At 38.4% G+C, this 25,511-nt stretch overlaps 1 protein-coding gene and 1 long non-coding RNA gene across 2 annotated transcripts in view; one reads left to right on the top strand and one right to left on the bottom strand.

Moving 5' to 3' along the window:
* The window catches only part of LOC107833813 (uncharacterized), a 21,079-nt gene extending 9,719 nt beyond the window's left edge, over window positions 1–11,360 (top strand). Inside the window, exons 3-4 of the long non-coding RNA XR_001659584.1 lie at window positions 4,980–4,989; window positions 11,350–11,360. This is a non-coding gene — a long non-coding RNA (uncharacterized LOC107833813). The remainder of the gene's footprint in view (window positions 1–4,979; window positions 4,990–11,349) is intronic.
* Window positions 1–25,511, bottom strand: part of ctnnbl1 (catenin, beta like 1) — a 92,353-nt gene that overhangs the window by 52,822 nt on the left and 14,020 nt on the right. The window contains exons 6-11 of the mRNA XM_007577922.2: window positions 20,544–20,637; window positions 11,472–11,563; window positions 9,774–9,846; window positions 8,834–8,892; window positions 7,973–8,121; window positions 2,615–2,796 (exon numbers count right to left, since the gene is read on the bottom strand). Of these exons, the coding sequence (XP_007577984.1) occupies window positions 2,615–2,796; window positions 7,973–8,121; window positions 8,834–8,892; window positions 9,774–9,846; window positions 11,472–11,563; window positions 20,544–20,637 (649 nt within the window). The remainder of the gene's footprint in view (window positions 1–2,614; window positions 2,797–7,972; window positions 8,122–8,833; window positions 8,893–9,773; window positions 9,847–11,471; window positions 11,564–20,543; window positions 20,638–25,511) is intronic.

Here is a 25,511-nt window from a genome sequence, read left to right on the forward strand (position 1 = left end):
CATTGCTGACCGCAGTACAAGACCGCGGTTACCTTGCTGTGAACAAGGTAACCCTCTGCAGCAGAGAAGCTTTTAGGTCAAAATAGGTAATGCCATTAATCTGCATTATGTAATATTAACACATTAAGCTTTTTAGATTGATTAAACACTGAGACCGGATTTAATCTCTACTTATATTTTAGACATTGCAATATCAACAGGTACAATTCTGTAATCCCAAAAGATTGCCTCCACTGTTAAGTTGAAGTTGTTTGTAAGATCTGTTAGGTGTTACAACACGACCAAAAGCCTGAACAGCTGATTAAAGATAGGACAGATTCATGCTTTCCCGAAATCCTACTCAACAATCTGCATTATACTCTCAGTTCTCATGCCTAAGGCCACAGCAGTCGTAAAATAAGTAGGAGTATAACATGCAACATATTAATCATATATCTATATGTTTAAAATGACAAAAGAATCTTTACAAATCTTTTCTAGCACAGTTTAAAGTCTACTTCATAACATCATTTAAGTTTTGGTGGTCTTTGTTCAAATATCCTCCTTTAAACTTGAGATTTTAATAACACATTGCACAGTCTTAATTGTAAGAATTTTACTTACAATTACGTCATCCTAACTTGTTCCATTACTCTCTAATATCAACAACACATTGTCTGCCATACAACTGCATTTCCTCTTTTCTGATAACTCTGTAAGGCTTAGAGATGGTTGTGTGTGAAAACCCCAGTAGATCAGTCTCAACTCACTCAGGCCCGTCTAACCAACAACTATGTTTGAAGTTGTTTAAATCCCTTTTCTACCCCAATCTGAGGCTCAATTTAAAACTTCACAAGTCATCTTCACTATGTCTACATGCAAACCGCACTGAGGCGGTGCTAAACCAAAAAAAACCCCAATCTTTACCCTGTAGAGGTTGCAAAACTATAGTTATGTTGAATGGAAACTTTAACTGTCATTTCAGGTTAAACATTTATTAAAAAACTAACAGAGAATCCGCTGTCATTAAAACAGTGAAATGTATTAGATCGAAAAGATTAAAGTATTCAGCTTCAGGGTCCCCCACTGATGAAATATGTGATTCAATACCAGAGATCAAGGTCTGAGCTCATTAAAAATTTATGCACAATTAATTTTGAACACAAATAAAAATTTTATGCGAAATAATAAGCGATAGAACATAAGGCAGAATGGATGAAGTGGTGCGCTCGTGGAGATTTAGATCAAGTGCAGAGTGCTTTCATATTTAAATGGAAATAAAAGGCAGTCAAGCTTCCTTAGACTGCACAGGACAGAGTTTATTTGAGTTTTCACTGTTACTTACTGCACTTAAATATCAGAAACAGATGCGATGAAAACTGCAGCGGTTGTATGAAACGTTTCGCAATTCACTGGCTAGAGCACCTAATTATGACCTGTTGCAGGATTTCAGGCCAGCTACTGAGAATCCACTCATTTTAGTCAGGGTTTGTTCACTTTTCCCACAGTAACATTCAAGCACTTTTCAAGCATTTTTACGTTTTCAAACTATTCCAGCACCACACTCTGAAGATGAAACAAAACCAAAGAACTAAAAGAAATACTGCCTCATGTCTTATACACCCTACAGCAAGGACAACATCAACTAAAATAAAACAAAATGCAATGTTTTGAAATGTCTCTCTCACACCCCCGATATGGACAGGTCGGAGAACAAAAGACTATTTTAACAAAGAAAATCCCCCCATTTCAATAATGTTGTTTAATGTACAAAATATAAGCTAGCATTTATTTCAATTACACAGATTAATAAGCTATTAGGGATAATAAATATTCATTACATTGCAACTAGGGCTGTTGTAAACGAATATTTTAGTAATCGAGGTACTCGAATCATTCGAGGAATCGTTTCAGCCCTAATTGCAACAATCCAAACATATAGTGTTTATTGTGCTTTCACACAATAAACAGGCAAGGTTACAAAAAATATCTCCCAAGTAATGTTCTCACAACGTTTTCTGTCATTTAACAAATAGAAAGAATTTTGGTTATTTTAACAGACCTAAAACAATAAAGTTTATTCTGATTTAACTTCAAAGAGTGAGGAAAAAAATTATGTCTCTGTTTATCATGTGTATGAAAATATCTGATTTCAACTATAAACAATGTTTTCCAAATTTAGGTTTTCACTCAAGTGTTAGATTGGACTTTATTACAAAACGGTGTAGCTTGAATATCAATCATTTTTAAGGACTTTAAATAGAAACCACACATTTCCACACCCTGAAAACATCCAATGGAAATTCAAGCATTTTCAAGGATTTCAAGCACCTTCACATACCCCGTTTAGTGGCATGTTGCTCTTTTTGAGACTCACTTTTTAAAGTTTTTTTTTTTTTGTTTTTCCTCTTATTTAATGCCTCAGGAAACAGAGTGTTGCATAAGAGAAGAACTACGGACTCAGTCATACACAGAAATCGACATGACCCAGAGAAAAAAATGGTAGCCTTTGCCATTTTATCCAGCGGGTCATGCAGTTTGAAGAGGTCACAGCAGGGCTGTAGCTTTGCAGCTGGCTGCGGCCTTTGTAAAGAAATCATGTTAGTACTGCCACATTCTGTAATTACTGACTGACCTTCATGCTCTTTCTCTGAAGTACCGGTTTTCTTCATCTTCTTTGGGGTTTTCATAAAAAGTGGAAAGATGGTCCGCAAGCCCAGGACATCCACAAATTTATGGCAGTTATCTGCTCCCTCGGGCCCAATCATAGCATGGTCCAGAACCTTCAGAGCACTGGTTCGAGACATTTTCTTCTCTCTGAGGAGAAGATGGCATTAAAAAGGTATATTAGTAAAAGTTCTAAAATAAGTCTGAACTGGTAGAAAGTGTTCAGTTTAACAATCAGCTACAGTCATGTGTTCTTGGTTGAACCATAACAATAGAGGATTTTTATATAATGGAACCAATAACAGAAATGTCAATCTTGAATAAAACCTAGAAAAAAACATACAAAGGTGAATATGCTTAACATACACTCCTGATCAAAATCTTAAGACCAAAAAATTGCAAGAATTTGCATTTTGCACCATTGGATCTTAAGAAGGTTCTAAGTAGAGCTTCACAATGTTAAAAGAAGAAATCAGCGTAAGAGACAAAAACTTTTGAGCGGGGAATTAATTGAAAACTGCATTTACACTCAAACATGATTTTTTCAGCTGATCAAAAAAAAAAACAAAACCCCCCAAAACAGAAATCAAAGTGTCAAAAAAAGGACTCAGTAATGAGTAGCTCCACCATTCTTGTTGATGACTTCAAACAATCGTTTAGGCATGCTTGATGCCAGTGTTTCCAGGAGGCTAGTGGGAACGTTGCTCCAAGTGTTGAAGATGGCTTCACGAAGGGCATCCACTGTCTGGAACTGATGTCCATTTTTGTAAACTTCCCTTGCCATCCATCCCCAAATGTTCTCAGTTGGGTTTAGATACGGGGAACATGCAGGATGGTCCAAAAGAGTGATGTTATTCTCTTGGAAGAACTCCCTTGTCAGGCAGGCATTGTGAACGGCAGCATTGTCCTGTTGAAAAACCCAATCATTACCACACAGACGAGGGCCCTCAGTCATGAGGGATGCCCGCTGCAACATCTCCACATAGCCAGCTGCTGTTTGACGCCCCTGCAGAACCTGAAGCTCCATTGTTCCATTGAAGGAAAACGCATCCCAAATCATGATGGCGCCCCCACCACTGTGCTGTGTAGAAAACATCTCAGGTGGGATCTCCTTGTCATGCCAGTAACGTTGGAAGCCATCAGGACCATCAAGGTTAAATTTGTTCTCATCAGAGAAGACAACTTTCTTCCACCTTTCGATGTCCCATGTTTGGTGCACCCTTGCAAAGTCAAAACGGGCAATTTTGTGGCGTTGAAGAAGACGTGGCCTTTGAAGACGTTTTTTGTTTCTGAAGTCCTTCTCTCGCAGATGCCGTCTGATGGTTATTGGGCTGCAGTCAGCACCAGTAATGGCCTTAATTTGGGTAGAGGATCATCCCGTGTCTTGACGGACAGCCAATCGGATCCTGCGGCTCAGAGCTGGTGAAATTTTTTTTGGGTCTACCACTTGACTTTTTTGTTCCATAACCCTCAGGATCATTTAAAAAAATGCAAAATGACTGTCTTACTGCGACCAACCTCAGTAGCAATGGCACGTTGTGAGAGGCTTTGCTTATGCAGCTCAACAATCCTACCACGTTCAAAGTCAGTGAGCTTTTTGCTTTTGCCATCAGGAGGTCTTGACAGTGTAAAGACTTGACAGAAAATGACATGGAATCCAGATTTTTGCACAGCTTTTGGCTTTTAAAGACTATGGTCTTAAACTTTTGATCAGCTGAAAAAATCATGTTTGAGTGTAAATGCAGTTTCCAGAAAATTCCCCGCTCAAAAGTTCTTGTCTCTTGCACTGATTTTTTCCTTTAACATTGTGAAGCTCTACTTAGAACCTTCTTAAGATCCAATAGTGCAAAATGCAAATTCTTGCAATTTTTTGACTGGTCTTAAGATTTTGATCAGGAGTGTATACTGCTGTGCAAAACTGCACTGTAGTAGCTACAGGTAATCTCAAAACTATTCATACCCCCAGCAGATTAAGATTTAGAAACCATGTTCATTCAACCAAGATGTTGAGGTTCTGACAGGCACGTCTAAAAAAAAAAACAATTAAATTCATTTCAGGGATGCAAGCAAATAATCGGCTTACAATATATTGTTGATTAATTTTTTATTAGAATAAAATTAATTCCAATCGCTGCAACAGACTGGCGACCTGTCCAGGGTGACCCCGCTTCTCGCCCGGAACGTTAGCTGGAGATAGGCAACAGCAACCCTCCCGACCCCACTAAGGGACAAAGGTGAACAAAAAATGGATGGATGGATGGATAGTTCCAATCGATTAATAATGTAACTTAGAACTTCTTTCAGTGTGGTAGTTTGGTTGCCAGCCAGCAGAGGGCGTCGCTGGTCATCATTAAGCAGGGCCAGTTGATACGGAAATAAAGATGGCAGGCCATAATAGAAAGGCAAAGAGAAACAGTCAAAACAAAGTCTGGTGTGGGATCCAAAATGCACTTCATGCAGCGCCATTTTAAAATATAAACATTCAACAAACAAGCTCCTTAAGATATTACCTTAATTGTGCTGACTCAACAAAGCCAAACATTTTTCCTAGTAACTCTTCTGTTTTCCAAACTTAAGACTAAATAAAATTACACACATGCAAATTTTTCAGTACCAAGTAGAATCCTTGCAAATACCGCCTGTTGATCATTTTGAGGTTTTACAAAGTGTCCCATTGACCTCACCTTATTATACATTTATTTTTTTGTTTTAAAGGTTATGTTCAGTAGTTTTTATTAACCCATCACGACACCAACATCAGGCAAACAAATATCCTGCAGAACAAACACTCAACCGTTTCCAGCATCAATGTCATGCGGTGGAATGAAGAAGCAACCTTTCTTTAGTCTGTTTACATCTCCCACTCTATCCTACACATCCTCTAAGGAAATGTAGCTGTCTGTCTGAGTGTCATCCCCCCCTTCCACCAATGTCACATGACAGAGTTTATCTCAGAGGAGGGACACATATTTCAGGCAGTTGTGTCTGGTTTTGCAGACAGACACGCTGCAGATGATGGACGGCTGGGGTGGGCAAGGGGAGTGATGTTTCCACATGGAAGCTACGGCAACTCAGTCTGGAGATAAAACATATAAAGTAACATAACTATTTGGAGGCAAGAATTGGCTGGAAGTTATTGGCCATGTGAGTATGACGGGAGGCAAATATGTTTTAATACTGTTGCAGATTATAGAGACAACATATTAACAGTAACTTAGGAGTTATCTGATGAGTCTAGTAGTGAACGTTGTCCAAAATATTGATCTATCAATTAAAATACAGATAATTATGATTTATTAATTACAGACCTTGCTATTAACTTGATTAAAAATTTAAGTTGCAAAGCACTAATTAAATATATATTTTCAATAATCAATAATATGTTTTATGGCTAATTTTTTTTTAAATAACAGTGAATGCTTAAAAAAAAGTCATCCTACAACTGTAAAGGGATTACTATACAATTTCACAGCATGCATATCAGCAAAAATCACTTTAACATTTGCTACAGTTCCACAATTCCACAAAATCTGTAGTAATTCAATGCAAGATACATAGTTTCATCACTAGAAGAAGGTTTGACCTCTAAGAATCATTGACTGTTTTGGACTTGCCCGCAGAAACAAATCAAGCAGCTTTGGTAAATAAACGTTCTGAGAAAATAAGTTCTGGGAAACTTGTCTCATAGTCAAAACAGGCCTTAAAAAGTTGTGATGTTTTTAAAGTGCCAATATTAAAAGTTGGTTTGTTTGGCGTAGATGGCTGAACTAAACCAAATCTAACCCAACAAATCCAACACCCAAGATTAACTTGAAACGTCTCCTTAAAACAACCATTAAGTCATAAGTCCAACGCTAAGCATTAAAGTCTTCCTTACGTCACCTGAGATTTAAACAAATACTTGGTAAGTTTTAATTGTCCTCATTTATATATAAAAAAATTTCTGTTCCATCCATCCATTTTCTTTACACCCTTGTCCCTAATGGGGTCAGGAGGGTTACTGGTGCCTATCTCCAGCGAACGTTCCGGGCGAGAGGCAGGGTCACCCTGGACAGGTCGCCAGTCTGTCACAGAGCTTCTGTTCCATCTGATCTATACAAGCAGTAGGCAGTGTGAAATCACTTTTTTGTTGCATTGGATTCATTTGCTCTGTTTTATTTTCTTTTGATAAGAAATTTATATTTATTAAAATTATAGGTGATATTTCTCCCTATAATCTTCAGAAATTTATAAGAGTTTCTAAACCTAACTAATACTTTTCTCTCAATTGTTTTACTTTTCATGGAAAATAGTTGTTCATACTTCAAATAAGAGCAAATATACTGAGGAGAAACATTGACATCTTAATAGGTGATATTGCTTGAATTATGGGGAATGACTTTGGTTATTTTTCTTTTAAAATGTGTTATTATGATGCCACAACACTGACAATTTTACTGTTATTATTCTGAGAAGCTCACATTGTCCCATGTCCCCGATTACAGTGATAAGTCCAACATTAACCGTAAATGCTGGACCATTTTTGTTGGTTAAATTCCATCAAGCCAACAAAAATGATTATGTTCTAGTTTAAGAAGATAGGGCTGATTCTGTCATAATGAGTTATTGATCGCCGTCTTAAATGTGTATGTCTAGTGATGTGATCATCAGTGCTCAGGTGCAGAAGCTGTGAAGGTTTCATAAATGCATGTGGTGAGTCTGCATGAGTGTTTAAGGTCAGCTCTCTGCCGGTCTCATCCAATCAATCAACAGTTAGCAGAGTGCAGCAAGGCAGTAGAGTAGAACAAGAGAACAGGGGAAAAAGCTCTGAAATGAGCTTTTAAGGACCGAAAGGTCCAGAAGAGAGTATTTTGTTCCTCTTTTGCACCATAGCATCTCAACTTATTTATCTTTGAACCCAAAGATGAAGTCAAATGATCTAAAGTCCTTAAATGTATTCATTTAATACACAAAATATAGAAAACCTGAAACTTCCCAGATGGTGTTTGGAGCAATAACAAATCTGAAAATGGCTTAAAGCATCAGTTTCTACATGTGTAACGGGGAGACTAAACGGCTCCTGCTGGAAAGGTAAAACAAATCAACATACTATCTGTTGCTTTACTTCTACTAGAGAAAAAAAATGGAGAATGAATAAATGTAACATTAATCAGGGTGTGATGCATTTAGCATTTCATCCAATCTACCGTTTTACTAGATTAAGCCAGAAGAAGAGCAGTATTAGAAGTCAGAGTTTTGTGGACATGCGGCCACAAAGTAAAAAACATGAAAATGTTGGATGGCTCTGAGGTTCTGGTTGTGTGTTCCTTACACACCGCAGTCTTACCTGAGCATGAGGTTCATTAGCTGGAGTCCTTCTCCTTTGAGGAAGCGGTCCCTGTTGGAGGACAGCATGAGGCAGGAGCAGAGAGCATCAAAGAGGTTTTCCATCATCTCCTGCTCCTCGGCTGTGTTTGGGTTGTGACGTTTAAACACCTGGGAGACGAACCAAAGGAAAGCCCTTTAAAAGGGTTCACAGGCCTGATTTTGGAAGAAAAGTTAAAATGCTTAACATGTTTCTGATAATAATTGAAGGAGATTTGGGCACATGTAGAAAGAAAAGCTGAGAATCAATTCAAAAAGTCCTAATAATAATAATAATAGTAAAAGTAGTAATAATAACAAAACTAATTTAAAAGAAAAATAAATCACTGCAGTTTTAAATATGACATAATTGTGAAACAATACAGATTCTTTTGTCTGAAAAGTTGCTAAATATAGTGACAGAAATGGAGAGACTATTGTTAGACACAAGGTCTTGGTGGACAAAATCATTTTCACATTAAGAATCAGGCAATCATCCAAAATTCAGGAAATCAGGGCTGATTTATCATCCACCCCTAATTTGCATTGAGCCCATTTTAATTCAATCCCGCTACATAAAATCTCAGGTGGGGAAATGCAAGCCACACTTTTCAGATCATGTAATTTAAAAAATATATACATATATTCTTGTTTACAAAAAAGTTTACAAATCCGATTGCAAAGCACTGTATTCCACTGATCAGTCAACAATATGTTCCATAAACACACTGATGTGTTGATTAGAATCAACTGCACAGTTAAACAAGACCAGCAACAGTAGGTCTAACTAGGGAAAACAACACTGAAGGTCAAAGGTCAAAGAAAAAACTGCTAAAAGTCTTACAGAGAGCTGCTGCAGTAATACATCAATGCCATCCATTTCCCCCAGTAGTTCTCTGGTAGCTGAGGGAAAAGTAAAATAATAAAGTGAAAGATTACAATCAAAATGCACGTAAAGATTAAAAATAAGTTTAAAATAAGTTTAAAAAGTTTTATTTATTACAAAACACAAAACAAAAAAATGAAAAGGTGGAGAAAACAATGGACTTGATTCAAAAATGCAAGCTGAAGCATCTATATTTTTAATTTCCCATTTAAACTTTGACAACTGTCCTTTAAGTCACATGTAACAGCAAGAGATGATAATTACATGCAAATTAGGATTTCAAGAAGCCAAAGAGTCACTTTTATGTAAAATGAGATGATTTGCCTTGCTCTTACCTCAGACACACACAAATTAATCATGAGACGTTATCTGTGACAGCGGGTCTTTATTCAGTTTTTTTTTTTTTTTAGATTTTGATTTTTTTCTTTGTGGATGCTGAAATGCAGAGAAGGCAGCTAATAACTGAGACAGCAGGAGTAAAATAAAGAGGAGCTGGTTTAAAAAGACGCGACTCCAAATGCAGATCGATATGGACTAGGAACCTGATCATCCTGTGGCTGTCTGTGGCTCTACAGAATTTTAGTATTTTATTAAGCATGAGAAAGGAAGAAAACAACAGCAAATCTACCCAGAAAGATGGTGGAAAACATGACAGGTAACATGAAATAAAAAAATAATAGAGGGAAATGAGATTTATAAGGAAGGGAGGAAAAAATTCAAAGGAATCTAAATAGGAGTGGTAATGGGAATGTGTAATGAGGGGAAAAAAGGAAGGAGGGAAATGACACAATAAAGGGATGCTGACAGAGAATGCATCAGCATAAGGAAAATAATAAGAGGGAATAATAATTCTGAGAGGTTCAAAAACAGAGCAGAGCTTTTACAAAGAAAAACTTACTGTCATTATTCTGCAGCAAGATGGCCAGAATCTCACTGCAGTACAGCTTGTTAGCATCAAACGGCATCTTAGCCTGGGGGGTGGGGGGAAGGAAGGAGGGAGAGCAGGGGAAAAAAGAGAGAGAAATGAGAAAGAGGGAGACAAATAGAGAAAAGAGTAAAAGAGAAAAAGAAAGAGGGAGAAGAAAACAAGGGGAATGAAGGGAGAAAGATAGAAAAAAGAATAAGAAAAAGAAAAAGTGGGAAAGAAAAATAGAGAAAATAGAAAGAAAAAGAAGATTTGAAAAAGAAAGAGAATAAAGACAATAATAACAGAAAAGGAGATGGAGGGGGAAAAAGAAAACAAAGAAAAAAAGGGAAAGGCACAAACAGGACAAACAGAGATGTATTTAGCAGTCCAGCTGAGAGGCTCAGGTCTCCAAACTGTCCAGGTTTTCCACAGGAAGCTCTCCGGTTTGCAGCCTGAAGCAGTGCTTCTGCCTCACACGGCGTCACATGAAGCAGAGCCACAGCGCTTCCAAATAAATCTACAGCCTCATTTATTTCAATCACAACAACCAACAGAGTGAAAACAGAAAAAAAACTAATGACCTTCGAATCAACACAATATCTGAATTAGATAGCTACAATTGACAAAAAATTTCATTACATCTTAATACAGTTATAAAACTTACTTTATAAAGTAACCAAATCATAATTTTTAAGCTTATGCAGTGCAATGTTCACACCAGCAGAGAGGTGTTTAGCAGCTAAAACCTCATCTGACTGATTTAAATCATCTTTTATCAGATTTATCTAATGAAACCTTTTTTGATTTGCAGGAAGACAGAAAACCACTCAGCTTTAATCCATCTCCAAGATTTGAATTTGAATTTTAAATGAAGTCTAATATAACTAGACTGCATAAAACTGAAAACGCTGTACTGGAGATTCACATGACTTTAGTTTTGCATTTCACTGTAAAAATACAAAATGTTACTAAGTAATTCTGGTTTAGTTTCTAGTGCAAATATCTCAGTACACTTGAAGTAATAATGTAATTAACTGAACATGTTACTGTGCTTTAATTGTTCCTTTTCATTTTACCATTGGCATTTTCATTATTCATGCAAATATATCAATTACTTCAAATAAGGGATCTTCACTTCCCATGGTTACCGTAGTGATCCCACTGGTGATGTCTTCACCTACATCTAGTGACTACCAAACAATCATATAAAACTAAATACAAACTAAAGGCACAAAAAAAGCTAAAAAGCAGCAGAAGAAATGTATGATTATCAAAAATTTGAAAGATAAAAACAAACTGAAAAGTGAATTTACAATGAAGTTCTATGTTTGTTAGGTAAGTTTCTAAGCACGGGTGTACATCATATCAGAAAAATATAAAATCACGATGCTGTTGCTGAAAATACTGATGTAACTCCATTTTTCTAAAACTATAGATCAGATGTGGGCATTGCTAGAATCATACATTGTTAATACGCAGAGAGCAATCTTTTGTCAAATCCTGTGTCAAAGCAGTACATTCCCATTGTGATATGCTGCACACTAGTGTTGCAGTGGTTATAGTGCAGCTCTATGTCTAAGACAAAACAAGGCACCTTACTACATTTTAGAAAAGGACAGACTGGATGGGAAAGTTTTTCCTACGTATGTCTGTCCAAACAGTCGAGTGGTCAGAGCGTCAGCTTCTTACCTTGATTCTCTTCAGCAGCCATTGCATGAGACCCTGCTGAGCAGCTTCAGTGCACAGGCCAGGTCTGAACTCTGCCATGTTTTCAGTAATGGCTGCAGAGATTGGAGAAAAAAATAAATAAAAAAATCAGTCATGGAACATTACGTCTGCCAAAAAATGACTTTACAGTTTTTCTGGATGGAATGAAGCAGTGAGTGTGTCTAAGAGCCAGAAGGTTCTGATCTTGAGTGTTTACCCAATCTGATAGTTTTCCCCTTCCCACCGTATCTGTCATCATCAGCACTACTAAATAACTGGAAAGCAAAGGATGCTTAGTAGAAGATTGTTTTATAGAATTTGAATCAGCTGAGGCTAAAACTGCCAATTGAGGAGTTTTGGGTAAAACACCAAACTTTTTTTAATCATAAATGCTAAATGTATACATTTATGCACAGATTTGACTTAATTACTGCTGTGAGTGTGTTGTTCTTTCACCAAATTGCCTCTTTTTGAGTTTGTATGCTCCAGTTTAATAACCTATTACTAAACTAGTTGATGATTATTTCAATAACAGATTCATCGTGATTAATTGCTTTGGTTCTACTCTGAACTCCTGAGACGTCTGTCAGAAATGTCTATAGAAACAGTAAGGGTGCTGGATTTTTTCCACATGTGGCTTTGGATGAATTCAATAATCTGGATGAATGACTGAGTACTTTTGGCATTATAATGCCCCCCTAGATTTTAACTGTACTGTTTATGCTGTGAAACAGAGGGATTTAAAATTAAATTTGACGTGTGTATGAGTTAGTGCTATCAATCAATTGAAAAAAATGTATCAGATTAATCACACTCTGGTGCTGTGAGTAATCACAATTAATCACTATAACTAACTTGTAGTTGTTGCACTGGGAAAGCCCCGCCTTGTGCCGGACTCCAACCAATTAAGCAATTATCTGTTTTTTTGGGGGGAGGGGTTGTAGCAGAAAGCAGGTAATGTAATCTCCCAGTACTCAAAAGCAACTGAGGGAAACTTATACCACAACACATTCATACAACTAGAAGCAAATTTGTTCAGGGACAACTGACAGATAAGATATACTTTATGTTCTAGATCTTGGGTGCCCCACTCCTTTCTGATGCGGCCCTGGTTAACTGCCCATATTAAAAAAACACCATGTTCTCAAAAAATATTTAAGAAAATGTTTTATTCTCTTAAAGCTAACATGTCTGAAGATTCTCAGTTTTCTAGGTTTGTATATTCTGGAGGGTTAACAAGAAGCCATTTTGTTTTAAACAATTAATGTAAAAATGTCCCTCTCCATTAATTTCCTATGAACTTGAGCGATGAGGCAACAGTCTGCTGTCCGCATCCAGCCGGCGTAATTCCTGCATGTGAAACTATGAGCTCGTGCACGCAGATGTACACACAGGGCTAGCAACACAAGAAAGATTTAAATGTTCAAGTTTTGTTTTCGTCTGCTGTCGCTGAATCGAGCTGGTGTGAATGAGGTAAGCCTCCGCAGGAATAGGTAGTTCAATTAATCTGTATTTTGTAATATTAACGCTTTAGAATTTTCAGATTAATGGCATGTGTTGAAGTTGACAGTCGTAGTACAAATAATAATAATAATAATGATGATACAAATAAAATAAAAAACAGTACATGTGAGATTGGTTTGGAAATGGAAGTGTAAATAGTTTTGTGTGCTCTGTGAGATATTTTCACCTGATGTTCACAGTACAGGCTGCAGCCCGTTAACAAAAAGGGCTTCCAGAGAACCGAAGGATGGAAACCGCAATCTGAAATTCCAGATCAAACCTGATCTTATTAAGCAGATCAAGTATCAGTCGGGTGTGACTAATCTACACCAAATCAGATTTTTCTCTCTGTGCTTTTTCCCCAACTTATCTTACAATTCTTTGCTTCCAAAGGCCTGTCTCTGTAATTCATCCCTTCATCAGAGCAAATGGAAGCTGTGAAAGAGAGGGAGAGAGAGAGAGAGAGAGAGGGAGAGAGAGAGAGAGAGAGAGGGAAGAATGGAGAAAAAGAAGAAAGAAATGAGCAGAAGAGCAAAGCAGAGGAGAACAGGGTGGTGGACAAGTCAAAGATGAAGGATGAGAAACAGAGAGATGCTAGAGCTGAGTTAGGAGCAGCGCGGCAATACAGGGGAAAAAAACAGCAACATCTGGAGAGATGGGCTGCAGATGATAGAGAAATGATGGAGAAACAACAACGGAGGAGGAGATAGAGCGCAGGGGTGCAGAGGGAGGAAGACCAAGGCCCTTTATCAGGGATTCAAACGGAGCAGACAGCATCCTGGAGGAAAGCAGGCCCAGAACAGAAAGCAGCCAACGCAGACAAAAGGCTTATTCTAGCTTGGAGAGCTCCCTTGATAACTCTCTCTCTCTTTTGCACACACACACACACACACACACGCACGCACAACTTCAGAGGATGCGCTAGTGTTGCTCCCGCGATGAACGCCACAAACACACACAAACCTAAACAGCTCTTCTGACAGACGGCCTCAATCTGGCAACAAAGAGAGAGAAATCATCTCAACGGACTCATTCAACACAAAAACAGCTGAGGGGCAGAAAAGTCGGATCCATGGGAGGCTGAACGCAGAGGCCAGGACTTTTACAGTCTCCTACTGTCCTTCTGTCGCTTTTAATGCTATTGAATGAACCAAATGAATTACTTTTAGGAGACTAAAAAAAATACAGACTGCAGAAGTATCTAGAAAAGTGCAGCTAATTTGACCACAGGGTCCTACACTGCCCCTACTGGTCATCTGCATTTAGTTGTTGTTAAAGGATTTGCAAGTTTTCCCCAAACCTGGACCTCGGTACGCAGAATGACAGACCTTAGATCGGTCCGTATTCAACACTCTTCATTTAAAGCAACCAGACACACCAAAAGCTCGCCAGTAAGCCATCCTGCAGGATATAACTTTTATTTGTTTTTACATATTTGTTAAAACTGTCATCCTTGTCGTGATGGTTTGTTACAAAACACATAACCTGTGGAACTGATTTTACCAATTTTATTGATTAATCAAACTTTAGAAAAGATTTAATTGTTGGAAAATTTGGATTTCTTTTTTCTCCAATGAACACCTTGGGTTTCCATAGTTCACAGTGATGTCAGCACACCCAGGGCCGCCATCTTGTTTGGCAAACATGTTTTACAGCTTTTATCTATTTGAACTTTGGATTCAGGTCAACACTAATAAATATAGGCTAATACAAAATATAGGCTTTATAAGAATAAAGCCATAATGTTACAAGAAAACAGTCATAGTAATATGAAAATTAAGTCTGACAAAGTCGGAGTAATACAAGAATGAAGTAGGAATTTTTAAATTTTAAAGTGTTTTTCTCATTAAAACAACTTTTGTCTTATAACTTGAAGAAATTCTTCTGGTAAAATTGTATCTTTATTATTTCAATATTATAACTATATACTCATACTTGTTCGTACTACAAATATTCATGCATCCTGGTCCTAATACTCCAACTCACAGAAGGGACGACTGACATAAAAGCTACTTTATGAAAATATTTTCTGTCATTTGTAATTGTCTTTTTTATAGAAGAAACCAAAAGAAAAATGATTCCAATTAGAAATCAAGTGCGGTTTGAAAAATTTTTAAATCTTTTTATTTTTAAGCTATATTGCCCAACCCCAAGAACACACCATATCTAAGTACCTTTTTGTTGTTTGAAATTGGTAGAAAAAGTAGTTTTGCACCGACTGCTCACACACACAGTGTGACGCCGCGTCTGAAATAAATGACAACTAACTGCAGGAAGACTTTTTTTTTTTTTCAAATGTTTATCTAGCACAGAATGTGTAGAGAGAGAAGGAGGGAAGACATGCAGCGAAGGTTCCAGTTTTGAGAACGTATAAATATCACCCTGACAAATACCTAGTTTGGTTCCTGTTAGTTACAGCTCCAGATTCACCTAATTTTACCTAATTGATATCAATTAGGTAAAATTGGTATCAACAAGTGAAAGAATCAGAATTAGGTCAAAATATCCACACATTCCTACAAGCTGTAGGCAGTTCTCTCAGTTTCATGACTTAGACTTTGTTGTAAGAAGAATGTCGCCTTTTAGGTCCGACAGGAACTCACACAGCTGGTTTGTAGAGGGAGATTTCAACAATAAGAAATTGTGAAGTCCTAATTCCAAATGTTCACTTAGTCATACTTTTACAATATGTTCTTTTTCAACCCTAAAGTTTGAAAGCAAAAAATGTTTTTAATGTTTAGACCAGTTATCAGCAGGGAGACATGCTGCTAAACCTCAAGAATATCAATCAGGTTTGTGAAACTCTGCTGTGTGACAGTAAAAAGGAAATCCACGAGGGCTTCCTGTCAGCCTTCACCCCAAGCCTCAAACAGCAGCTGCTTAAAGACACAACTCTTTCTAGAAGTTCTGTATTAAACAAGGTCAGACCTATCAATTGTTCAGAATATTCAAGCAAGCTATTTTTATCCATTATGCAGTAAAGAAACTGGAGTCACTGCAGAACTTGCTGGGTGCAGTGAATGCCCCAGATTTCTCACAGATATATCTGCCTCTCAGGTTTGAAATCTAAAATCACCACATACCATCTAAACAGCTTTTATCCTTCTCATATGAATGTCACATATGAAATACTGGTTAAAAAAAACAACAAAAACTGTCCTTTTTGCACATTTATTTAAAAAAAAACTACAAAATGTAATTGATTTGAGCAGAAAAGGTTAAAAAGATGATGATTAAGGAAAGGATATGGCCAACTATAAGGAAAAATGCAGGAGTATGACAATGTCCAAGGAGCTATCAAGTATTTTAAAAAGATAACTACTACTGTGTGTAGATTTCTTATTTTACAGGAAAATAGCAAACGAGTGCAGGGTGGAGTACCAAGGTAAAACCCAAAAAGGCAACATGGAATCTCCATGGAAACAAAAAGCCCAGCTAATGTGCAAAAACTGTAGTGCAGCAAGAGAGAGAGAGGGTACACCACTGCAGTGCTGTGGAAAATATATTCTGAGCTCAAATACTGAGTCGAACAGCGTAGGCTGAACACAAAAAAAACATCTAGAATGTAAATAAAATATGTTATGATGAATAAAACAGAATCACTGCAGCAACTGGACAGGCTCTGTCAAAATGCGTTACATTTCTCATCTCTGCAATTCTGCTCAAAACATTATCAATGTTTGTGCAACCAGTCTGTGTAATTTTTAAAGTAAACTAAGAAAAAGAAAAAAAAATCAGTAATCTAACATTAAACATGTTCCTGAGATGTTAAGCAGTATTTTACACTAGTATGGGATAATAAATCTCAGGTAAAGCTGGAGCAGTGACGTGCGGTGAGGTTCATTGCTAGTGAGGCACTGACTTACACTATATAGACACCATGCATGTTATTGGACGTACGGAAATTTCGCGCAGGCAAGCAACGCTGAGGGGGCAAAAAGACTAATCATTTACATGTCATCCATAGCCGCGTTAACTCAGTGAAACTTAGAAATGTAGGTATTGATTTCGTGCTATGATCCACAACAAAGGGAAAGACCGAGAAAGCACTTTTTTGGTCTGTATCCACCAAGCTACGCAGACTCGTTGCCACAGCAACTGACAACAATGCCACTTCATGTTTTAGGATTTAACACCAAAAAAACATTAAAGAGTTTTGCACACAGAACAGAACAGAACATTCAGTCTGTTGTTGTAGTACGTTTTAGGCTTAATGTTTTATTAATAAGTAATTGTTGTGGTAGATTAGCTACCGCTTCTACTTTACTGAATTATTTAGACATACAAACTGTAGCCCACAAAACGCACATTTCATTAAAAAACTAAATAAAAACATCTTATTGCTGTCTTCCCTTTACTTATCAATGATATATCCATGCACCGCTAATTGCACTAAAATATCCGTTCATCTAAAGCCAAGTCTATCCTCGGCATGTCTTTTCTACTCAGTTTAAGAATCATCAAACTGTCTCAAAGCAAAACTTTCAGCTCCGGTGTTGGTCTTCCTTTAGTTATTATCTCCTGCTTCAAATGAAAATCCACTTTAGAAAACTGTTTAAGTGTAGAAATGTAGACTTTCATGTTGACTTCGGAAGAGAAAACAAATATATAGCTGTACTTACTTATTTACTGTATGGCTAGCTCCATGGCTAGCTCACTGTGTCTTACTCTGCAGTTGTGGAGTCACAATATCTCGGATCATGAGCGCCCCCTGCCATGAGGCAAGAGAACTGCCTGCCTCACCTCGCGTCTGTTATCTGCCGTTTCTGATCGCTCCCCCGCACACAAAACACGATACNCGTTACATTTCTCATCTCTGCAATTCTGCTCAAAACATTGTCAATGTTTGTGCAACCAGTCTGTGTAATTTTTAAAGTAAACTAAAAAAAAAAGGGAAAAAAATCAGTAATCCAACATGAACCTCAGTAAACATGTTCCTGAGCTGTTAAGCAGTATTTTACACTAGCATGGGATAATAAATCTCAGGTAAAGCTGGAGCAGTGACGTGCGGTGAGGTTCATTGCTAGTGAAGCACTGACTTACACTATATAGACACCATGCATGTTATTGGACGTACGGAAATTTCACGCAGGCAAGCAACGCTGAGGGGGCAAAAAGACTAACCTTTTACATGCCATCCATAGCCGCGTTAACTCAGTGAAACGTAGAAATGTAGGTATTGATTTCGTGCTATGAACCACAGCAAAGGGAAAGACCGAGAAAGCATGGTCTGTATCCACCAAGCTACACGCAGACTCGTTGCCATAGCAACTGACAACAATGCCACTTCATGTTTCAGGATTTAACACCAAATAAACATTCAAGAGTTTTGCACACAGAACAGAACATTTAGTCTGTTGTTGTAGTACGTTTTAGGCTTAATGTTTAATTAATGAATAATTGTTGTGGTAGATTAGCTACCGCTTCTACTTTACTGAATTATTTAGACATACAAACTGTAGCCCACAAAACGCACATTTCATTAAAAAAAAACTAAACAAAAACATCTTATTGCTGTCTTACCTTTATGTATCAATGATATCCATGCACCGCTAATTACACTAAAATATCCGTTCATCCAAAGCCAAGTCTATCCTCGGCATGTCTTTTCTACTCCGTTTAAGAATCACCAAATTGTCTCAAAGCAAAGCTTCCAGCTCCGGTGTTGGTCTTCCTTTAGTTATTATCTCCTGCTTCAATTGAAAATCCACTTTAGAAAACTGTTTAAATGTAGAAATGTAGTCTTTCATGTTGACGTCGGAAGAGAGGAGAAAACGAATATATCGCTGTACTTTACTTATTTACTGTATGGCTAGCTCCATGGCTAGCTCACTGTGTCTTACTCTGCAGTTGTGGAGTCACAATATCTGGGATCATGAGCACCCCCTGCCATGAGGCAAGAGAACTGCCTGCCTCACCTTGCGTCTGTTCTCTGCCGTTTCTGATCGCTCCCCCGCACATAAAACACGATGCAAACACAGTTGGTGACAAAAAAAAACTGTACATTATACACATAAGCGAAATTATGGAAAATCAGTCCATATATTAAATGTTTTTTAGCCATTTTATTGCCGGCGTACAGATAGGAGGAACTGCTCCCATTGAACGGCAGCCAGTGCAGCGAGAGGTTGATCAATCCCAGGTGAGGCTCAGCTTCCTGCTGCCTCACCGGCTTCGCTTCTGAGCATTTGAATGGGAAAATGCGAAAATCCAGCGATTTTTAAGACAAAAATAATCAGAATTGGTTAAGCTAAGTAAAAAATAGGTACTTTATAGTACAAACCACAGGGCAATATATAGCAATATAAATTATTTTAATATTATTTTTCCATGTGGACAGGTGAGGTTCTGCCTCCCCTGACCGCACGTCACTGAGCTGGAGTTCCACACTGACATAAACTTGGGTACACAGAGACTACAGGACTTCATCATATCCCACACTCATGTTCATTTTGGCAGAGTCGCATCTGATAAATAAGAGCCAATCTGAATGATATGATGGACCTCAATAGGAACCCATAGGTGAAAGAAAAAAGGTGCATTCTTTTCAGAACTGTAAATATGAAAAAAGGAAACTAAATCTGAAATGGTGCTGCAAATAAAACTTTATATAATATAGAAAAACAGTAAACCAACATAATGCAATGTCCCTGGTAAAAACAGATGCAGTAATGGATTGAGTTAGACAGTTGCCAAGCTAAGCCTAACCCATTAGTCCTGCATCGAAGCTGCTGTTGCTAAGAAATTCTTTATGTAATAAAATGTTTTGAATTTAGTCAGTAATTTGGACATATTCTATAAAGCGCTATTGAAGTCACACTGACCAAGCAAAGCGCTTTACAGTATAGACATTCACCCATTCACATTCACAAATACAAACATATATATACAGGATCCACTTAATATAATCCAAGAAAATAGATAGCCCACCAAAGTCTCATGTCCCAAATCAAGCATGTCCTGCCTCTGAAAACCTCAGAAATTTCCTCCAGAATTATTTCTCAAGGTTTTCATTGTAATTTCAGTTTTTTTTTCCCTTCTCTTTTTTTTGCCATTTTAGATAATAATTGCCTGAAATTTGCCCAAGGAGTGATCAACATGTGGCAGGAGGAAGCTGGAATCAAACCTACAACCTTTCAATTGCAAGACAACCACTCTACCACTGTACAAGTCACACCCAGACATAAACATTGGTAGAAACATAAAAGTGGAATATGGTATTGTTAAACTATATTTTAATAACTTATTAAATCCTTATTAACTCATTGTCTTAATTCTTTTTAATTAAGGATGTTTTTGGTTTGTTTTCTGTATTTGTTGCACTTTCCATATCTTTATATTGACAATGTAATGCAAAACTCTGTAAGGTTCTGAACACAACACAATATGTTCAAAAATGTTTGTAGCTTTTCTGATTGTTTCTGATGACCTGCTGCTGAAATAATTGCTCTCTGGAGACAATGAGTTGAGAATTGCAGCAATTTCTACATTTATTGCTACAGTATAAGATGACAAAAGTTGCTTGTTTACAGTGGAGGAACATTTTCTTACCAAGCGTGTTGTAGATGCCATCAGCCTCTTCTTTCACTTGTTCATCAAGCCGCTCCATATTCTGCACCAGCAGGGCCACCACCTGACCCTCCAGCTGCATACAAAAAGTTAAGACTTTTTTTTACAGCAAAACAGCAATGCAGCAGAAAAGAAATACAAAAATCAAAATACAGATTTTGCAGATGTAATTTTTACATGTCATAAACCACAATCTTATTTCTGTGTAGATGTAACCAGGTATAGTCTAGAAAAGTTTCATGAATGCTGCTACTGTGATAGCAACATATTCTGCTCGGATGGAAAGACCATGCCCGTATGCTCAATGGCTGATGGAGCTTGTCACGTTCATAACTTACGTCTGAAACAGAAGTGTTATTTTGAGAACATCTCTAGTTTAAGAGGTTACGGCGACTCTTCCAAGAGTTTTATAGATCTAAAAAAAAAACTTTCTAGTTGCATGTGAATACAAAGGTTCAGGTTGTTTGTATTTGAGGGAATGTTGTGAAAGTGACAGGTCAGGCTTTAAGGGAGTTTCAGCATAGAGTTTAGTTTTATAGCCCGGGTCGGGTTCAGACCTGTATGATAAGGCTGATTTTAGCACCAAGAAAATCAAAACAGAATGCACAATATAAACACATGGTTCTGTGTTTTTGTTTTGAGCTGATCCATGTCATGTCCCTCATTTCCGTTATTCCTTGCACCTGTGTCGCTCCCTGATTGTTTCCCTTCTTAAGCCTCTCTCAGTCACAACCACGCTACCAGATTATCGAACGCTTTCAGCAAGTAGTTTTCCAGCACTTCTATCTCGCCCTCATCATTGCAACCATGCTCTTGTTCCCCGGATTTGCCCCTTTTGCCTTGCCCTTGTGGGACTGTTGCTGATCGCCCATCTGGATCTCGACCCACGCCTGTTTTGGTTAGACCGCGCTCGCCCACTCCCATGGATTCTGCTCTCAGCCCCATTGTGCATGACCTCGGGCCGTCTGACCAAGATTTGGTACTTCTGCTGCTTCACAGAGTTAGTGCCCTGCCCTGCATCAGCGCTTCCCCTCCCCGATGTCGTGAAAACTGGCATAAAGTGGTGAGATCTCTCCAGGTACACGCAGAAAACGGAGCATAAAGGCCGGAGAAATAACAGTAATCTTGCATATTGATTTAATGATGATTAAAAGATGAATGAAAATACATACATATGTAATGGTTGGAATAATCTGTAATGTACATTTGAAATGTGTATTCTGTATTCGTGATCTGAATGACAGTAACACTTTGATTGTTGTGTGATGATTATTGAAGTAGTGTATGATGATTAGTGATGATTAGAGACAGTAACAGCTTGAGTTACAGAATCATACTGAGAGTTATAAGTTGATACAATGACAAATAGTTTATGTTTTATAACTGTAGAATTATGTTTTATAATGTATTAAAGAAATGTGATGACTGAAGATTTGAGATCGTGAGAAATGAAGGCAGGTTCTTGTTCTCGGACTGTGTCACAATTGGGCGGGGGCGCTTGGGAGGCTCAAAAAGGAAGTAAGTTACCAGATGGCCAGCGGAAAAAGGGAAGTACCAAACGGAGTTGCTGCAATGAGTCACGAAAGAGATGATGGTTGGGAAAGGTTGGGGCTTTCCACAGACTCATCAGAATGTTCCAGAAGTTACGTAAACCTCTCCCATACGCAACCATGGGCTGAGAGAGTATAAAAGCCAGCAGACAAGGGAAGAAACTGTTCTTTGTCCGCGGCACTGAAGGAGCCAACAAGAGGATGCAGATTGAAGACCAGCAGAGGACCACGCCCTGGAACCAAGGGGAAGCTGAGACTTCGCGCCACTAAGTAGGGACGAGATCCATTTGCCCCCAGCCCTGATTCCTGCTTAGACCAACCCCTCTGCCTCAACCCAACGATCCCTACCCTACTGCAGCAGACTTGGAGAAAAGACGAAGATTCTGTGTGTTTGAAGGACAACGGACAGTTCTGCTTTGCTTCTATTCTGAAAGAGGACTTTGCCACGTCATGACAAAGACTCTGACCAAGGACATCTGAAGAATTCTGCTGCCGAGATCAATTGCCATCTGGGTGTGAGTTGAACTGCCCCCCAAAAGCCTGGCTTAATTAAACTAGTGACACAGGATAGGGATAGAAAGGAAAATAGGTTATGATTGATTTTAATTTGAATTTAATTTCTTATTGCGAATTTGTAATCTCTGAAAGTTAATCTGCTTGTCATTTATCCCTGCTAAAGCTTGCTTAATAAATTACATACTAAAAATTCCAATGAAACTTGTGGACATCGAGATTAATTGAGTCATTTGATCATTGTAGATTCCCCTGATTATAGTAAAATTAGCGTACATGATCCTAGAGATGTGGTGGCTTCGTACTTTCCTTTGGTGAGTGTAAAAATAATGACCCTGGGACTTAGGTCTAAGTCACTAAATCTAATCTAGCCGGTAACAAGTGCATGTTATTTTAAGGGGAAAAGCTACCATTAACAGGAGTGGTTGTTGAAACTATGCAGCAGTGGGGGCTACTCTGTTGACTGCTTCTCAACTGAAAAGGGTCATAACTTCTGGAATTGAAGGTAGTTAGAGCTAGACGAGTTTTCTCCGCCGCCAGTTTAAACAGAATATCACATATAAACCTATTTCTAGGGTAAGACCCGGGTTTCAGGGATTTTCCGGACCTGTTAGACAGAGAACTGGTCAGTAGTCAGTCGGAGGTGAGATAAGGGTGGGGCTGGCTATTGCGCAATAACACCGGGCACTTCCTCCTGAGCCCTGCATCAGTGCAGCATCTCCTTGTCCCTTGGCTGATCACTCCAGTACCTGATCGCCAAGCCAGGTTAGTGTTCCTTTCCTACACACCAACAGATCCCTTTGTTGCTATTTCTCCAGTCACCAATCTCTCCTCTCTGCCCCCCTTGGCAGTGCTGCAGCTGACGATCCAGTGTGCCCGGTCTGAGCTGTCTTTTAATAAATATCCAAGTTTTCTGCTCACTCCTGTGTCGTGGCTGATTTTCCAAGTCCCTAGTGAGTCATTACACGTTTAACCTGTTGAAGAAATAAAGAAATAAAGAAAGAAGGTAGGGTACAGAAGTGAATCAGGCTGTAGCAAGCACAGTGCACTGAATGTACACGCTGCTCCGCTCCCATCAATCACACATTCCAGATGATTTGACCTTTTCTCACTCTGCCATTACAACAAGCTCCATAACAACAAGATGAAATAAAGCTCAAAGACGCTTAAAAGCTAAAAACAGAAGTTGCACCGCTTACTTGAACGGTGGTCAAAAAATGAAAGCACTAAAATCGCAAATAAAATAATATGCTGTGTTAACCTCGGGCTCGAGGCCTATAGTTAGAGCCAATTAGTTGGGTTGGATTGGGTTAAACTCTAGTTTAGCACCTCAGTAACTGAATTGCTGCTCCAATTTACGATATTTGGAGTGTTTATCAGTCCTCTTTTTAAAATACAAAGCATGGCATTCACACTGTTAAATTCTGCTTAAATACCAATCTGCTCGAGTGTCTGTTCCTTTGTTACACTTCAGTTTTTAATTACGTAGGCTGCTATGTTAATTAATTTTATGTTAAAATAAAAAAAAAAACTAAATGTGAAATTTAATCAGGTTCTCTTTTACAAAGAAAAATCAAGTCGTCTGTATAGAACAAAGTGTAAATGTAGTTAAGAATATTCTGAATTGATTTTATTTTGTTAATTAGTCATTTTGTATGACTGTAATTTCAAAATTATTTATGAATTTTCCTGGATGCCCCTTAATTTAAAATAAAAGACTCGTATGGTAAAACTCTGCCTTCTTCAAGAGAAGGCAGAGAACAGTTGACGGTCTTCGGGGCAGATTTTAACATTCTCTGGAGAGTCTTCCTCTGTGCTGCTGTGCAGCTGGGGAACCACACACAGAGAAAATAGCAGATGATACTTTCAATAGAGCATGGATAGAAGGACACCAGCAGTTTTTGAGAAATATTGTTCCTCCTGAGGACTCTCAGGAAATAGAGTCTCTGCTGCGCTTTCTTTACCAGTTCTGCTGTGTCTACATCCCAGAGCAGGTTATCCATGATATGAACTCCCAGGAAACGGACGTTTGACACCCTGTCCACTGGATCTCCGCAGATGTTTAGCGGTTGAATGTTTGTTTTACTTTTCCAAAAATCCACTATGATCTCCTTGGTCTTGGCTGTGTTTAGGATTAGGTTGTTTTCTGTGCACCATTCCTGTAGGCAGACTAATCCCACTATAGGCTCACTACAGTTGCGTCGTCTGCAAATTTAACAAGGGTGGTAGTTTGATGAACTGAAACACAGCATATGTGTACAGCGTGAAGAGCAGAGGGCTCAGCACACAGCCTTGAGGAGAGCCAGTACTGATGTTGATGGCTGACTCTTTGTTATCGATCCATCAGGAAGTCCTTAATCCAACTACAGGTGGAAGAGGGGATTCCCAGGTCTGCCAGTTTACACACTAATCTGTCAGAGAGGATGGCATTGAAAGTGGAGCTGAAATCAATAGAGGATGCGTGCGTAGCTATCTCGGTGCTCCAGGGGGGCAAGACAATATCTTCAGTTGACCTGTTGGCTGTATAACCAAACTGGTGTGTGTTAAAAGTGCGAGGAATGAATGTCGAAATGTGACTCTGAACCAGTCTTTTAAAACATTTCATCACCAACGGCGTGAGAGCCACTCTAACCCTAACCCTCCTCCACCTTGAGGATAGAGGTACTTGGTTGCACTGCTTCATTCGGGGCAGCTGCCATTGGAGGCTCCAACTCGAACTTAGCAAAGAAATGGATTAACAGGTACCCTGCTACTCTAACATTGTCAGTGCAGGTTCTGATGCAACAAAGAATGCTGTCAAAGAATGCAGTGAATAATTCCAGGTCTGTATGTTCAAAAATGTCCCAGTTTGCTTTTTCAAAACATTCCTTCAGCTGCAGAGTGGCCA

This window comes from Poecilia formosa, unplaced genomic scaffold, assembly GCF_000485575.1.
Source record: "Poecilia formosa unplaced genomic scaffold, Poecilia_formosa-5.1.2 Scaffold460, whole genome shotgun sequence".
NCBI classification, from domain to species: Eukaryota; Metazoa; Chordata; class Actinopteri; order Cyprinodontiformes; family Poeciliidae; genus Poecilia; species Poecilia formosa.